General features: G+C 38.2%; 1 protein-coding gene across 1 annotated transcript in view; it reads right to left on the bottom strand.

Moving 5' to 3' along the window:
* COL6A6 (collagen type VI alpha 6 chain) overlaps window positions 1-19,045 on the bottom strand; it is a 164,975-nt gene that overhangs the window by 116,544 nt on the left and 29,386 nt on the right. The window contains exons 2-3 of the mRNA XM_053903817.1: window positions 3,133-3,230; window positions 240-839 (exon numbers count right to left, since the gene is read on the bottom strand). Coding sequence (XP_053759792.1) covers window positions 240-839; window positions 3,133-3,193 — 661 coding nt within the window. The 5' untranslated portion in view covers window positions 3,194-3,230. The remainder of the gene's footprint in view (window positions 1-239; window positions 840-3,132; window positions 3,231-19,045) is intronic.

Raw genomic sequence — 19,045 nt, forward strand, 5'->3', positions numbered from 1 at the left:
ATTTTAAGATGTGTCGATGACATGCAACATAAGTGAAACATGTAAAAACCAAGCTTTGTGAGGTTCACTGGATTTATAATGGTCACAATCCTTGGGTCCTCTTGAACACGTGAATATTTAACATCTGAAAATGCAGCCCAACTTTTGAGGAAAGGGATGCTCACAGTTTCAATCCTCTCCCCATGCTGATTTTTCAAAAGCAAATTAATCATCATTCTATACATGTGCCCTGAACCCACCTTCCACAAGAATGTCATCTGCCGCTCCGTCCCTGTACTGGGTCGCTTCCTTGATGATCTGCGTCATGTTTTGGGAAAACGCGCCCAGGTCCCTGACTGACCGAAGGATGAAGTGAAACTGAGCCGTGGCCATGGCCTTCATCTCCTCCTCAGAAGCTTCCTGCAGCCCCACGGAGATGATTCTCACCCCGTCTTCCCGCAGGGCCTTGGAGGCCTCTTCCACGTCGTCGTCCTCGGACGCCGCTGAAGCCAGGACCACCAGAATCGGGGGAAACTGCTTCTTGTCCCTCCCGCCGGCCGCTCCGGAAAAGAAGGTCCTGTGGGCCTCCCGGAGAGCGTTTCCTATCCGCAGGGAGCCGCCGATGAAGGCGAAGTTCTTCTTGAGGTGGTTCAGCATGGGGTTCCTGCTCTTGAAGGTGCTCAGCTGGAACTCACTGTGGAGCCGGTCGCTGTACTGAGCCAGGGCCACGCGGTACTTGTGGGCCTCGATGGGGAGACTGCTGATCATCTTGGTGATGAATGTTCTCACAAGAGGGAAGGACTTAGTTCCCAGGTGATCAGAGCTGTCCACCAGAAACACGACATCTGCATACTCAGGGCCTAAAAACCCAGAGACATACAAACAAAGCACAAACTTTAGAAATGGACTACCTGTTTAATGCCAACCATTTGGATAAAACCTACTTTCCTTTATTTGTATTTTTAATACCTTCCCAATGAACTGAAAATAACAGTGTGACATTACATATTTGCCCAAGAAAAGAAATCTTTATTTCGTGGGCTTTTTCATACACCTTTGCATTTGAACTCCTCGCAAATTAAGTATCACTTTTGTGTGAAATTAAAAAAAATAGGTAAATTTAAAGAAGTAGAAAATCCTGGGTTTTTATATCTTTAGTGGATACTTCCCAATCCCCCACCTTTTTTTTTTTTTTTGCTTTCAGAATTTGATCTCAGTTTATATAAAGAGAATAAAAAATTTAATTGAGAATCACATTGCTTTGAATTTGGGTGGAGAAATCCGAATGATGCTCTTTCATTGTGATTCCTCTTTAAGCAATATAACATTGATCTGATTGACTTACAAACATATTAGTTTGTATTCCCAAATGTTAAATGAAGTTTAAAAAATACCTAAAAATCATTAAAATGTGCTAAATTTAAAGTTCTTTATAATATTTTTTGGAAAACCATGTGAATGATCATTATAATGCTCACATAAGTAAAATGTGATGGAAACCAGTATGCCCTAAGCTAGGAAAGGGATTACAGTTTTGGTTTCTATTAAAAACATAATTTGTATATAGGAATACAATAAGTTTGCTGAACTTTGAAGGATTCATTCAGTGCCAGGTTCAATGCTAAGTATGTAGAATCATATTTTAATGTGATAGGGAATCACTGGATTCAAGCACAAAATATTGTTTATTGGTGACCTGCTCATTTGAATGCACAGTCCTCCCCACTCTAGTAGAACATCTATGTCTTTTCTGTGGTAGGGAGAGGTCTGTCTGTCTGATGGTATATATTTAAGCAAATATAGTGTACTTGAATAATGGAAGTCCTGACTTTTTTTTTTTTTTTTTTTTTTTTTAATCAGCTAACTCCACCTGCCCTGTCAAACCATCCTACATACTTGGGCTTCAGGTTCCTCACCTTTCAAATGAGTGGAATCTACTAGAAAATATGTAAAGTCCTTCCTCCCTTTGAGATTCTGATGCACAGAAGTGGTTACAAGATAAATTCTAATCAAATGAAAATAACCTCCATCTCTTTCTGTCTACACCTGCCAGGAATCCAGCGTTGGCAACCCTGTGTGTGATTTCATTTTCTTGATAGCAGTCTGGTTGAGGCATGATGGATAACATCACACCTTGTCTTCTAAATAACCTAATTTCAACTGGTTTGAGATTCTTTTGATAATCATACAGTCAGCAGTGTCTTAATGAAGGTGAATCAATATTGTCTTCTAAGAGAAGGCCAGAATCCCTACGAGGACTGTCAGGGGAGCCCTGCGCAGGATGGCTTGACTTGTGACCAAAAGTGACCTTTCTATTCATGAATAAGCCCCCACATCTTGCATGGAAAAAGGAAATGTGGACATTTGGCATGTGAGACAGATTCAGGTTCTGATACAGCTCAGCGTTATGTCTGAACAGTGGAACACTTGGGGAAAAAGCACTGCTTCTCTTTAAAACAACTTAATATCAAGCCCCGTGAGACATCAAAGAAAAATGTTTGCAGAACAAAGTCTAGTTTATCTCTTCTGAAAACTTGCTTCCAAGGTCACAGTCCTTGAGAAAGCTATGAAAGCCAATATAGGTGGCCCTGGACATGAAGTGACCGGTACAAGTAGTCACTATTTTGAGGTGGTCAAGGAATGAGGGGCAGGCCAGTATTTTGACTTCATGTCCACTGGACAAAGGTAACTGACAGACAGCAAACAGCTATGGAGCTTTCTCTTCAGGGCAAAAGCACTCTCTTTACAATAAGCTAACAGTTTAAATTGGAGCAAATCTGGATACTTAACTAAGACAATGTTTTGGCACAAATGAACTAGGAAGAAACATTCCAAATGTTCCAGGCCTGAATCTAATATTAAATGATAGAATTTTAATGCAACCTCCCCAAAGGCCTAAAAGGGGTTGAAGTTGAGGACAAAATAATAGCTCTCATATCTTTCTATCATAACCAAGGAATAAGGTCCAGAACAAATGATCTTTAAAGGAGCACAGGATAACATCACAAAGAAATTGAGCTACCATCCATACCTTCACCACCATCAAAAGCAAAGTAAAGCAAAGCAAAACTCTTTAACTAGGTCAAACCGATATATTTTCTGTAATAAAAATTAAGGAAAAGAACTCTATTTTTTTTTTTTTTTTTTACTTACCAGGATCTTTGTTCATAGAGACATGGGAACAAATTATTATAAGGAACAAGATCAGCAGCATTTTCCTCTTATGACCTAAAAAGTCTCCAACTTGAAATCTGAAAAGGCAAAAACAAACACCTAAAATTGTGGATATTTTGTAATCAAGACACACAAATAAGAGCACACAAAATTTTATAGCAAACTGGGTGCAATAGAAGGCAGAATTTCTGAGGTGCCCTGACTTTCTGATCTGTGAAGAGCTTTAGAGAAAAAGACCCACAAAAATTCACACAATCACAAAATTTTTTCCTGGTCCAAGACCCTGCAGAAACATGAAATTCTGGATTATAAATGGAGGTAGCCAGCTGCCTTCTAGTTCCAACAATATTTTGTGTCTCTATTAGTCATTCTCCCTGTACCCTCGTGTTACCCTTGGTCTACTCTCTGCCAAGACAATTCCGAGTTCATGGCTGGGACACAGTCTAAAGACCTGATTTATCATTTCTCCATCATGAACATGTAGGTGTGTTTCATCTTTGAGCAATAAGTATTTTTAGACGGGGTAAAAATTCCATCTTTTCCCCTATCCTACATAATTACAAAGGTAACCATTTTCCCTTATCCTTAAATTTGAGAGAAGACATAAAAGTTGTGACCCTCCATTTTCCATATGATATCTTGCTCCTCAAAATGACTCAATTTGTACTATTTTGCTTCCAACTACCTAGAACTGCATGAGGCAAGGGTTTTCCAATTCTATTGACCTAAAGAATCTTCAGTCACCTATAATTGTTCATTTCATAGAATGAAATAAAACATTGAAGACGTTGAAAATAAATATTTTCATGAAGCAGGTTTAGCTCATTTATTCACTCATTCATCCACTGAATGAAAAACTAATTGATCCATATTAAGAAACTAGCATCTTTGTTTCTTGCTAAGTTCTTACCCAAACATGAATTTGCAATATTATATACGGCCATCTCACTCCTTGTCAGGCAGGCTCCCAGTGCTTAATATTTCATCCCTTCAGAAAAGGGACCTGTGCCATAAGAAATTCCATCCCCATTTCCTCACCTACTCCATCATCCCTCTGACATTCTGGAATCTGGGACTTTGCTCTCTTCCTTCATAAGAAGCCTAGATGATATAAACTTTTCAGGCCGTAAGTCAATTTATCAATTCTATTCTGAATTATTCAGTGAACTGGAAGGGGCTCATAAGAGGTTGTTTTTAGTTCAACCCTTACATTTTAGAGGAATGTTAGCCCTAGAGTAGATTGCCCCAGATGAAAACCAAGTCATAATATCCGTACAAATTTTGTACTAACGTGTATAACAACAACAAATCCCCCCACTTGTTGTGCCTTTAGTATGTACCATGTCCTGTGCTAACTGCTCCACCTTTGTTCTCCTGTTTGCTATGGATAACAAACCTAGTAGCAAGTGAAATTATTCCGATTTTGCAGATAAGGAAACAGTTTCATGAAGGGGACATAAATAACGGTCTCAAAGTCACCTTGATAAAACGGGCCACAATTGGGCATACAGCCCACATCTGTCCGACTCTAAAATCTGTCCTTGCAAACTGTTATCCCAAACTCAACACGGTGAACATAAAAAGTGTCTCCAAGTTTCTTTCTGAAAGTTAAAACCTGGATGGAACAGTGAGGATTAGGTAAAGCCATGATAATCCCAAAGCGGCATGAAGCATCTGGAAATTTCCCCATGCAGATGATCAATACCAGTGATACGATAAAAGTTGAATTCTTTGGAATAGCATCTTGTGAAATAGTTTTCTCACATCCTTGAAATGGATTCAAAAAGCTGGTGTGTTGTAAGGCCATCCAGTGTGGAAGCCCACACGCGAAAGGTTCTCTTGAAGTGCATACGGGCCCTGCTTTGTGTGTGCAGTAAGACTGATGGTGGGCTAAGCCTCTAAATTTATGTTTGGAAGGGCTGGGATCATTTTTACCACATTGAAACATGGATGAACTGCCTAAATCTGTATGCTGTTCTACTCCCAGACATGGCCAGGATTTATATAATTTTTTTTTAGAATATCTGAATATTTAAAATAAAATTTAAAAATACCTGAAGACATAAAGGGAGAATAAAGAAACAGAAAATGTAAGTTCATTGTACGTTCTTCTTAATAGTGAGATTGACTGCTTGTTATAGAAATATTGTCAAAAGGTATAGTTCTCCTTAATCTAAATTTTGTTGTAATTCATTTATTCTGAATCAAAAAAACAAAACACAGAGGCCAATATACATCTTTTGGAAGTTATAGGCTATAAAAAGCTTTTTAAAAAATCTGGATCCCTGTAAACTTTCTGTTGAGAAGGTAGAATGTTTCTAATTTAAACCACAGCTGCAAAAGCAACACAGTCACCAAACACTTGGCTTCAAACCCAGAATGTTTAGAACTTGTGCAACACCTCTCTTGAGGCTACTAAGAACCAGGGGTTTCAGGGAGACCTCTGCCCCATGCAAGCCAATTCATAATCTAGGACATGTCTTCCAAAAAAAAAATATTAACAGCCCAAAAGGGATACTAGTAAGAGATTTCAGCAAAATTAAGATAAATGCCTTTTTTTCCCTTTAAAATGAGCATGCAGGATACATCATTTCTAAGCATATGGACTGTATTTTTCTTCAGAAACAGACTATTGTCAGCTGCTGCACTGTAAAAAAAACACTGGGTCTATTCCACAAAGGTCACGACAAATTGCCATTTGTTTATCTACCCCCACTCACAATCTCTCCACTATTTCCCTTCCTTGAGCCATGCTACTTCTCAGAAGTCAAAAAGTAGAAAGAAAAATATTCTAAGTAAGACTTACACTCACTGAAACGCTGCAGTATGAAGCCTTCGCATACAATAGGAACAAATAAACACGAACCAATAATGGTAAACAATACAAAACACACAAGCCCTCATGAGGCAAGCAAATCACATAGTTTTACTGCTAATGTCATGTTTTTCCCAACTGCATTTTCTGGAATCACAAAGAAGAGACTGTGTATGTTGATCATATTGAATGAACAAGGTCATTATGACCCTGCCATTTTGTAAAATGTATACTCATACGTGTTGAGAGCAGTTGATTCAGTAGAAAGAGCACAGTCTAGAGTATCATGACTTGGGTTTCACTCTTCCTTAGTGGTTGTGTCACTGGACATCCCACCTCACTCCTGTGGGTCCCTCATCTGAAGCACAGGGGTCACATCCTCTAAATTCTAGCGTCTCCACACATTAACAGTTTTTTGACCTAACAAATAGTACTAGAAGAAAAAAAAAAGTGACCAGTTAAGCTAAGATCACACTGAAATACAGAGCACATGTTCTGAAACAGTCTTATGGAGCAAAGTGCCCCTCAGACAACCACCTGTGCAGGTCTGGTCCTGTGTTGGACTACGACAGCAAGAAAAGGAGTAGGTCAGAATTATTGACCCTTTCTGGGTCAGAAATGCTGCTGGAATCCTTCCAGACCCAAGTACACCAACTGAAGGGGACTAAAATTTCAACAAGGCAGGCTTATTTTATTTAAGCTGGGAATTAAATGCCCAGCTTAAAAATTAGGAAAACTATAGAAAAAACCCAAAAGGAATAAAGAGATACTAAAATACTAAAAATCTGAGCAGAAATCAGCAGACTAAAAAACAAAGCTAAAAGAAGATCAAGATTTGAAAACGCCAACCTCATAATAGACTGATCAAAAAAAGAGGACATAAATAGATAATTATATGAATGAAAAAGACATAACTATAGATAAGACAGACTTTTTAAAAATTGAAACAGTAGTTAACAGTATTCACAGAAAACTCCAAGCCTACATGATTTTACTGGCACGTCCCAAACTTTCAAGATACAGGTCATTTGAATCTTCTACAAATTCCTTCAGAGATCAGAAAAAGAGGAGTATTAGCCATTTCCTTTTTGGGGGGCCAGTAAAATCTTGATATGTAAACTAGACAAAGACAGCATGAGAAAGAAAAAACATCCATCTTATTCATGAATATAAATATCAACAATAGCCAAATTATGGAAAGAGCCCAAATGTCCATCAACTGATGAATAGACAAAGAAGATGTGATGTGTACACACACACACACACACACACACACACACACACACACACACACACTATGGGATATTACTCAGCCATAAAAAAAGAATCAAATCTTGCCATTTGCAACAACATGGTTGGAGCTACAGAGAATTATGCTAAGTGATATAAGTCAGTCAGGGAAACATAAACACCATATGATTTCTCTCATATGGAATTCAAGAAACAAAAGAGATGAACGTGCAGGGAGGACAGGCCGGCAGAGAGGCAAACCAGAAAACAGACTCTTAACTATAGAGAACAAACTGAGGGTTACTGGAAGGGAGAGGGTGGGGGGATGGGTTAAATGGGTGATGGGTGTTAAGTAGGATACTTGTTATGATGAGCACTGGGTATTATAAGTGACGAATCACTAGATTCTACACTTGAAACTAATGTTACACTGTATGTTAACTAACTGGAATTTAACTAAAAACTTGAAAAAAGAAAATAACTATAAAAAATCCTAAATAAAACATTAGCAAATCAACTCCTCAGTATATAAAAAAGATAATACACTGTTATCAAGTTGAGTTTAGCTCAGGAATGCAAGGACTGCATTTAAAAGATACAATCTAAACATGTAAATCTAAATATGTATTTAGAAAATACATGACTATAACTTAACAAATGAATAGACTAAAGGAAATAAAAAGTAAATACAAAAGGAAAACCACTCCAATTCATAACTTTAAGAAAAAACCTTTAGGAAACCAGGAGGAGAAGGAAACTTAATCTGACCAAGGATATATTTTAAGAGACTTTTAAATATAGAGAACTGAGGGTTGATGGGTGGGGTGGGGGAGAGGGGGAAATGGGTGATGGGCATCAAGGAGGGCACTTGTTGGGATGACCACTGGGGGCTGAATGTAAGTGATGAATCATGGGAATCTACTCCTGAAGCCAGGAGCATAGCGTATACACTGTATGTTAGCTAACTTGACAATAAATTATATTTAAAAAATAAAACAAATAAAAAATAAAAATAAAATAAAAAATAAAGTAAAAAATATTTTTTAAATAAAAATCTTCTGTGTATATCACCCTAATGGGGGAAATTTTAGAAGTATTTTTTAAAAACGTGAAGTACAATTAACACAGTGTTATATTAGTTTCAGGTGTATGATATAATGATTCAACAATAATTCCATGTTACTCAGTGCTCACCATAATATGTGTACTCTTAATCCCCTTTATCTATTTCCCCTAACCTCCCACTCACCACCCCTGTGGCAATCACCAGTTTTTCTCTGAACTTAAAGGTCTGTTTTTTGTCTTTTGTTTGGTTGGTTTCTTTTTTTTTTTTTTAATTTTTTTTAATGTTTTTTATTTATTTTTGAGACAGAGAGAGACAGAGCATGAACAGGGGAGGGGCAGAGAGAGAGGGAGACACAGAATCCGAAGCAGGCTCCAGGCTCTGAGCTATCAGCACAGAGCCCGACGCGGGGCTCGAACCCACGAACCGTGAGATCATGACCTGAGCTGAAGTCGGACGCTTAACCGACTGAGCCACCCAGGCGCCCCTTGTTTGGTTTCTTAAATTCCACATATGAGTGCAATCATATGATACTTGTATTTTTCTGTCTGATTTCATTTAGCAATAATACCTTCTCAGTCCATCCATGTTGTTCTAAATGGCAAGATACAATTCTTTTTTTATGGTTAATATTCCACTGTAGATATGCACACATCTTATTTATCCATCTATGGATGGACATTTGGGCTGCCTCCACATCTTGGCTATTGTAAATAACGCTGCGATAAACATGGGGGTACATAGATCTTTTCAAATTAGTGCTTTCATTTTCTTTGGGTAAATACCCAGTAGGGAAATTACTGGATCATATGGCAATTCTATTTTTAATTTTCTGAGAAACCTCCATGCTGTTTTTTTACAGTGGCTACACCAATTTGCATTCCCATCAACAGTACACCATAAAACTCCTAGAGGAAAACATAAGCAGTAGTTTCTTTGACATAGCTATAGAAACATTTTTCTAAATACGTCTCTGCAGGCAAGAGAAACAAAGTAAAATTAAACTATTGGAGCCAAACCAAAATAAGAGGCTGTTGCACAGAAAAGGAAACCAACAAAATGACAAGGCAATCTACTGAATGGGAGAAGATATTTGCTAATGATGTACCCAATAAGGGGTTAATATCCAAATATACAGTGAACTTACACAACTCGACACTGAAAGACCCCAAATAATCTGATTAAAAAGTGGGCAGAGGACCTGAACGTTTTACCAAAGAAGACATACATCTGGCTAACAGACACATGAAAAGATGATCAACGTCACTCATCATCAGGGAAACACAAATCAAAACCACAATGAGAGATCTCCTCACACTAGTCAGAATGGCTAAAATAAAAAAGACAAGAAATAATAAGTGTTGGTGATGATTTGGAGGAAAAGGAACCCTCATAACTGTTGGTGAAAAGTACTCTCTTTAAAATGAGGAAACAGAAGAATTTTGCTATGTTCTAGCAAAATTAAATCCATAAAGATTGTAAAAAGAACAAGAACACATAAAATTGCCATTGTTTGCAAGTGACATGATTGTTTACATTTACAGCCAAATTATTAAAAATAGCAAATATTTGAGTCTTTTCATATAACATCAAGATATAAAAGTCAATTCCATATATCCATAACTAGAATATTTAAGTGTTTCTATGAGTCAAGTTAAAATAGCAACAATTATATATCAAGAAAAAATAAAATATGTAAAAGATTGATAGCAAAATTTATAAAACTTTACTGAAGGCCGAAGTGACCAAAGAAATGGAATCCACAGCCCAGGCATACCAATGTAGAGTTGCCAGGCAGACCAGTGGGGGTGGGGAGGGATGGTTATTCACATGCAAACAGGTGAAATTAGATCTTTCCTTCACACTGTAGACAAAAGTCCATTACAGATTAATAAAACTCTTAAATGTTAAAAGGAAAAGTTTAAAATATTAAGTAAAAACCATATGTGGATATATATTTCTGACCTTAGGGAAGAATGTCTCAAACATTCAGGTCATAGAAAATACCACGGCGGGGCGGGGGGGGGGCGGCGGGGAGGAAGGGTGGGAATTAATAGATTATCCTATATGAAAAACTTCTGTTCAAAGATGTTTTAAAGAAAGTAGAAAGACAGGTTACATATTGGAAAAAGATATCCACAATATTGACAAAAGATTGGTATTGAAAACATAAATGTCCCTAGAATTTCTAGGAATAAATAACCCAAATAGGGAAAAGTCATCAACAGGTATTTCATAGAATTGGAAACCATATGGGCAGCAAACAGAAAGAAATGTTCAAACTCATTTGTGATCAGGGAAATAGAAATCAAGATTATACTGAGATACCATTTTTCATTCATTCAATTGGCAAAATGTATAAAGTATAACAAAATCAAGTAGTGGAGAGGATGTGGATAAACAGGACCTCATATACATTGATGATGGAAGTATAAATTAAATCGCCACTTTGGAAAACAGTTAAGCCCTATCTTATAAAATCAAACATTTTCAAGTGCTATGACCTGGCAATTCTATACTCCTGGGAAGCCCTTGCACACCTATGCCAGGTGATGTGTTCAAGAATTTTCACAGCAACACTGACTGCAGTACAGCAAACTTGGAAACAACCCAAGAAGTTGTTATTAATAGGAAAAATGAATAAATTGATGTATAATATTTCTTTGTGTGATTATGCTACATCAATTGAACTAATTACATCTAGGTGCGAAAATGCGAATGACTCTTAGCAACAAAATGAGACAAAAAACTCGAGAAAACTACATGCAGTAGGCTATCCTTTTAAGTTAGAAATAATTCTAATTGTTACATAGTTTTAAAGGAATATAACTGTAATAAACTAATTTAAGAAACAAAGGGATGGCTTCTGGTCCAACATGTTAAGATACTTGAAGTTGACAATCCATTCCAATAACAAGCAGAAAGTGAACAGAATGAAAAAAAAAAAAAAAGTCAACAACTTTTCTTAGATCTGCAAGAGAAGTGAGGCCACAGGGCCAACTCCTGCCCTCCAAATTGAAGACTGACAGGCAGATTAAGAGAATCACAATTTACTAGAGCAGAAACTGATCAGCTAAAACCTCCCAGGGAACCAGTGGCTCAAGTAGCAAAACGTGAGCTGTAATTGACAAACTGCTGGAGGCTCAGTGTGGAGAAGTCTGAGGCATAAAAACTCCAGGAGGACCCAGTCATTAGGGGCCCCACACTCTGGAGAGTTTTGCCTTGGAGCGCTACCAGCTTTTTATAGTGAATATCTGAGAAACACATCCCCCTGCTTCTGGCAAGGATGAAGAAAAAGGAAACATTCTGAAATACAGCACAGTATTCTGCTCTTTTTAACAAGGTCTGCCCTCATGAAAAGCTTTAACTGGAGTCTAACCAGTAGGGATTTATTAGAGCCTAGCTAACCTGGGGGAAGGAGAATAGGCAATTCCAGCCCACGCTAGTCTTCCATGTGGGAAAAGGAAAGTACTCAATCCCCACCCCCCATGGTCTCACCTAACAATTGAGAAGTTGCAGGGGAGTGGTGCTGAGAAGCACTTGTATGGTTTACAGTCCAGAGGCACTGGCTCACTAAAAGACTGATGCATGCTCACAACTAGAGAACACTCCCCTTTGCTCCACATCCTAGCTCCATGTTGCTAAACGCCTTTTTTGGGGTTGTTTTTTTTTTTTTTTTTTTTTTTAGTTTTTAAAAAATGTTTTATTTATTCTTGAGAGAAATAGAGACAGAGCATGAGCAGGGGAGGATCAGAGTGAGAGAGGGACACAGAACCCAAAGCAGGCTCCAGGCTCCGAGCTGCCAGCACAGAGCCTGAGGCGGCGTTCGAACTCACAAGTCTCGAGCTCATGACCTGAGCCGAAGTCGGACGCTCAACTGACTGGGCCACCCAGGAGCCCCACTAAAGGCGTTTTTGACAGTAGTGCCTTTTACACAGTACATCAACTCTGGCTATTAAGAAAATTTCAAAACCTACTTAAAGGCCAAAAACCAGAGTTTCAAGAGACAGACAAGAAGAACAAGAAGAACTAGACAGAACTAGACTCGGATAGGACAGGGATGTTAGAATTATCAGACCACGAATCTAAAACAACTGCTATGCTAAGGGCTCTAATGGATAAAGTAGCACACAAAAGCAGATGGCAATGTATGGAAAGAGAGAGATGGAAATTCTAAGAAAGAATCAAAGACAACTCTACAAGATGTAACATACATGTAATGGGAATGCCTGAAGGAAAAGAGAAAAAGGAAAGTAAGTATTTGTAATAATAATAACTGCAAATTTCCCCAAATTAATGCCAGGCATCAAACCACAGATCCAGGAAACTCAGGGCAGGATAATGCTAAAAAACGAAACAAAAATCTAAGCCTAGGCATATAATTTTCTAACAGAAAATCAAATATAAAGAAAAAATCCTGGGGTGCCTGGGTGGCTCAGTTAGTTGACCATCTGACTTGTGGTTTTGGCTCAGGTCACGATCTCATGGTTCATGGGATTGAGCCCCACATTGGGCTCCACACCGGCAGTGCAGAGCCTCCTTGGGATTTTCTCTCTCCCTGTTTCTCTCTGCCCCTCCCCTGCTCATGCTTGCTTGTGTGTACTCTCTCTCTCAAAATAAATAAATAAACTTAAAAAAAATGGGGGGCACCTGGGTGGCCTCATCAGTTAAGAGTCCAACTCTTAATTTTTGTTCAGGTCATTATCTCCCAGTTTGTGGGTTCGAGCCCCATGTCTGGCTCCATGCTGACAGTGTGGAGTCTGCTTGGGATTCTCTTGTGCGCTCTCTCTCTCTTTCTCTCTCTCTCTGCCCCTCCCCTGCTCACACGTGCTTGTGCTCACTCGCTCTCAAAATAAATAAACTTAAAAAAAGAAAAAAAAAATCCTGAAATAAGCCAGAAGGAAAAAAGAAAAAAAACAGCTTACCTATACAGGAGTAAAAAATTATACGTGACTTCTTAGAAGCCATGCAAGAGAGTACATTATTTAAAATATTGAAGGGAAAAATCCACCAACTTAGAATTCTTCATCCTATGAAATTATCCTTCACAAGGGAAAGAGATACACTTTCTGAGACAAAAATTGAAGGAATTTGTTGCCAGTAGATTTGCCTTGCAAGAAATGTTAAAAGAAGTTCTTCAGAGAGAAGGAAAAAGATCTAGGTCAGAAGTTTATATGTGCGTAAAGAGAAGAACATTGGAGAAGGAATAAATAAAAGTAAAATAAAAACTTTTCTTGCTCTTATTTAATCTAAGAGAAAACAGTTTGTTCAAAATAATAGCAACAATGTGTTCAATTATGTGTGATGTACATATATATGCTCGTGTATATGTAAAATTAATGTCCATAATGATACAATCAATGGGAGTGAGAAGGTAGGATGATTTTGTTATTATAAGGTGCTCACACTACTTCTGAAATGGGATAGTGTTGTACCAAAGTGCATTTGCAATAATTGTACATATGTTTTGTAAACTCTAGTGTAAACACTGAAAACATTTTTTTTAAAAAGTATATCCTAAGAAAGGGAGAAAATGCAATCATAAAATGCTCAATTAAACATCAAAAGGCATAAAAAGAGTGAGAGACAAAAACAGGACATCAGTGGTCTACATGCACCAATTAAAAGAGATTATCAGAGTTGATCAAAAAACATGACCCAACTATATGTTGCCTACAAGAAACCTCTTTAAATACAGGCACAGATTAAAAGTAAATGGATATAGAAAAATACACCATTCTAACAACAATCGAAAGTGGGAGGAGCTATGTTAATTTCAGACAAAGCAGGCTTCAAAGCAAGAAAATTTACCAGGAATAAAAAGAGGCATTGCATGATGATAAAGGGGTCAACCTTCTAGGAAAGCATAACAATCCTTAGCATGTATATACCTAACCAAGTGTGAAAATACATGAGGCAATAACGGAGAGAACGCCAAGAGGGAAATAGATGAATCTACTATTATAGCTCAACAACCCTCTATCAGAGATGGGACAGATCCAGCAGACAGAAAATCAACTGGATATAATGGTTATCTATAAAATACTTCAGTGAACAGCAGCAGAATACACATCTTCCTCAAGCTCACATGGATCATTCACCAAGACAGACCACATTCTTGGCCACAAAGCACACCTTAAATTTAAAAGAATAGAGGGGCACATGGGTGGCTCAGTCACTTAAGCGTCTGACTTTGACTCAAGTCATGATCTCATGGTTTGTGAGTTTGAGCCCCATGTCTGGTCTCTGCACTGACGGTAAGGAGCCTGTTTGGGATTCTCTTCTTTCTTTCTCTCTCTCTCTCTCTCTCTCTCTCTCTCTCTCTCTCTCTCTCTCTCTCCCCCCTCTCTCTGCCCCTCCCCCCCACATGCACATGCAGTCTTCCTCTCTCAAAATAAATAAATAAAAGAATAGAAATCATACAACATATACTCTCAGGCCACTGTGGAATGAAACTAGAGGTCAATAACAGAATCTAAGCTTCTTAGGAAATTAGAAAAAGAAAAGTTAAACTAGTTAGCAGAAAAAATAAAAAATAGAGCAGAAATGAAATTAAAATGAAGTTAAAAACAGGAAATCAGTAGAGGAATCAACAAAACCAAAAGCTGGTTGAGATCAATAAAACTCATAATCTTCTAGCAAGACTAAGAAAAAAAAAAAAAAGGAAGCACAAATTACTAATACCAGAAATGAAAGAGGGGACATTGCTAAACCCATTGACATTAAGAGGATAGTAAAGAAATGTTATGAACAACTATGCCCTCAAATTTCAAAACCTAGTGGAAATTGACCAGTTCCTTAAAAGACAATCTGTCAAACTCACACAAGAAGAAATCAGACAACCTGAACAGGCCTATATTCACTAAAGAAATTAAATCAATAATTTATAACCTTTTCTAATAGAAAGCACCCGGCTCAAATGGGTTCCTTGGTGAACTCAACCAAACATTTAAGATAAGAATAATGTCAATTCTCTACAATCTCTTCAGGAAGATAGAAGCAAATAGAGTAATTCCTAATTCATTTCATGAAGCTAGCATTTCCTTAATACCAAAACCTAATAAACACATTACAACAATAGACCAATATCTCTACGAAAACAGATGTGAAAATCTGATACTAAATATTAGCAAATCCAATCCCACCATGTATGAAAAGAATTATACACCAAGACTAAATGACACTTACTCCAGTATGCAAGGCTGGTTCAACACTTGAAAATCAATTAATGTAATCCATTACATAGACAAGCTAAAGAAGAAAAATCACATGATCATGTCAATAGATACAGAAATATCATTTAACAAAATTTAACACCCATTCAGGGAGGGCATGGTCAAGATGGCAGAAGAGCATGGAAATTTTTTTCTGAGTCTCTCATCCCTGAAATGCAGCCAGATCAACACTAAACCATCTTGCATACCTAGAAAACTGGTTTGAGGATTAACACCATGATATGTACAACCTGAACCACAGAACTCAGCAGGTACCTGGTGCAGAAAGGTGAACTGGGGGAGAGGGAACTGCAAAGGGCAGGGAGCTGTTTGTACTTGTGGAGAAAGGACGGAGATGGGGCAGGGGGGAGAGTATGGGAAAAGTACCCCCTCCCCAAAGCAGCTGGAGAGAAAGAGGAAGAGTAGAAATAGCCACAAGAGAATGAACAAAAAAGGGAGAAAGGAGAAAGGAGAGGGTTTAAATTCCATTAAGACTGTATAAACAGGAGGAGTGCAGAGTCTGAAACTCTGAAGCTCAATACTGGCGGTGCTCCAGTGGGAAGGGTGAATCCCCAGGAGCAGAAAGCGAGGTCAGAAGGGTCCTCAGGCCACGTGCGGAGAGGCAGTTTCCCTGCTGGGAGGGCATTTGAGAGGTGGTGTAGCCTCCCCACAGGCAAAGGTCCCAGCAGGCCCCAGAGAATGGCCACATTTGCTGGTGTTGGAGGGAGGATGTTAAAGGATGAAGCCTGGTGCCAGATGTGCATTGTGCTTTTCCATAATTCCTGAAAGGCTTCTGCTACATGATTGCACGAACTTTCTCTGGGGAGGGCTGGCACCTGGCCACAGTCTCTGGGCATTGGCTAAAGCATGGTCTCACCAATGTTTCTGGGGGCAGGACAGCACCTGGCCATTGTTCAGCACGACCCTCCCCCAGAGGGTCAGAATAGGTCAAAGCTGCAGTCCTTAGAAGTGAGAGGTTGGGAACCACAGCTCCATCTGAGATAAAACTCAGGAGGGAGGTGTCACCTGGCAGTCTGATGGCTTGGTCATGGGCAGTGTAGAAGCAGGGAGTAGATGGAAGCCAGAGACAAAGGAGGGGTGGCTGATTGCTGGTCACAGAGAGCACAGAGTTCTGATACTAGAGATTGGGTAGCCGGGTGACATCTCCCACGGATGCGCATACATGCCTACACATGCCACAACAATCCATGCCAGGAATCTAAGCAGCACCAGTAGGTGGAGAATGGAGCCATTACACTAAACCCCAACCATTTGGGCCAACCTCTCTTTTCAGGAAAACTACAAGTCTCTAAGCCTGCTTAGCTTACAGACTCTAAAGTGCTTCATAGTTTGACTTCTAGGGGAAACTGGATGTAATTTGAATCATATTTTATTCTGTTTGTTGGTCCAAATGTTCATTTTTTTTTCTTGAATACAGAAAGAAAAATGTTATTTTTATTTTCCATTTTATTAAAGAGATTTTTCCTTAATTTTTTTCTACTATACTTCTTTCTGGTAAATTTTTATATTCTATTTTACTTCCATCATTTCATTTTATTCTATTTTATTGCATTCATTTTTTCAAATTTTCAAACATTTTCCGTTTTTTTTCTTTCTTCTTTTTCCCTTTTTTCTCTAACCTATCAAGTTTCTTTCAACAGCCAGACTAAAACACACCTAGGATCTAGCATCCTTTATTTGATTTTTTTGTTTTTAATTTTTTAATTTTAATTTTTTTTTTTACTTTACTGATTCCTTTTCTTCCTTCAAAATGATGCAATGAAGGCATTCACCCCAAAAGAAAGAACAGGAAGAAATGACAGCCAGGGACTTAACACAGATACAAGCAAGATGGCTGAGCCAGAATTTAGAATCATGATGATAAGAATATTAGCTGGGGTTGAAAAGATTAGAATCCCTTTCTGCAGAGATAAAAGAAGTAAAAGCTAGTCATGATGAAATAAAAAATGCTATAACTGAACTGCAATCTCAAATGTGGGCCATGGCAGCAAGGATGGATGAGGTAGAACAGAGAATCAGTGACACAGAGGACAAACATATGGACAATAATGAAGCAGAAAAAAAGAGGGAGACTAAGGCAAAAGAGAATGATTTAAGAATTAGAGAAATCAGTGACTCATTAGAAATGGATAATATCAGAATCATAGGGTCCCAGAAGATGAAGACAAAGAAAAAGGGGTAGAAGGGTTATGTGAGCAAATCATAGCAGAAAACTTTCCTAACCTGGAGAAAGACACAGATATCAAAATCTAGGAAGCACAAAGAACTCCCATTAGATTCAACAAAAACCGTCCATCGACAAGCATATCATAGTCAAATTCACAAAATACTCAGGCAAGGAAAGAAGCATGAGAGGAGCAAGGGGGGAAAAAAGTCCTTAACCTACAAGGGAAGACAGATCAAGTTGCAGCATACCTATCCACAGAAACTTCACAGCCAGGAAGGAGTGGCAGGAAATATTCAATGTGCTGAATCAGAAATATACACAGCCAAGAATTCTTTATCCAGCAAGGCTGTCATTCAAAATAGGAGAGATAACAAGTTTCCAAGACAAACAAAAATTAAAGGAGTTTGTGACCACTAAACCAGCCCTGCAAGAAACTTTAAGGGGGACTCTGGGGGAGAAAAGATGAAAAACAAACAAAAAACAAAAACAAAAAAGACCAAAAGCATCAGAGACTAGAAAAGACCAGAGAACACCACCAGAAACTCCAACTCTACAGGCAACATAATGGCAATAAATTCGTATCTTTCAGTACTCACTCTAAATGTCAATGGATTAAGTATTCCAATCAAAAGACACAGGCTAACAGAATGGGTAAGAAAAACAAGATCCATCTAGATGCTCTTTACAAGAGACCCATTTTAGACCTAAAGACACCTTCAGATTGAAAATAAGGGGATGGAGAACCATCTATCACACTAATGGTCAATAAAAGAAAGCCAGAGTAGCCACACTTTTAACAGACAATCTAGACTTTAAAATAAAGACTGTATCAAGAGATGCAGAAGGGCATTATATCATAATCAAGGGGTCTATCCACCAAGAAGATCTAACAATTGTAAACATTTATGCTCCAAAGTGCGAGCGCCCAAATATATAAATCAATTCATCACAAACATAAAGAAACTCAATGATAATAATACCATACTAGTAGGGGACTTCAACACCCCACTTACAACAATGGACAGATCATCTAAACAGAAAATCAACAAGAAACAACAGCTTTGAGTGACACACTAGACCAGATGGACTTAACAGATATATTCAGAACATTTCATCCTAAAGCAGAATACATATTCATTTCCAGTGCACATGGAACATTCTCCAGAATAGATCATTACTGGGACACAAATCAGCCCTCAATAAGTACAAAAAGATCAAGATCATACCAAGTATATTTTCAGACCACAAATATTTGGAGAGCAAAGAACATCCTACTAAAAAACCGTATGGGATAACCAAGAAGTTAAAGAGGAAATTAAGAAGTACATGGAAGCCAACGAAAATGGTAATACCACAGCTCAAAACCTCTGAGAGGCATCAAA

Source organism: Panthera pardus, unplaced genomic scaffold, assembly GCF_024362965.1.
Source record: "Panthera pardus isolate Hobbes unplaced genomic scaffold, ASM2436296v1 HiC_scaffold_16, whole genome shotgun sequence".
NCBI lineage: Eukaryota > Metazoa > Chordata > Mammalia > Carnivora > Felidae > Panthera > Panthera pardus.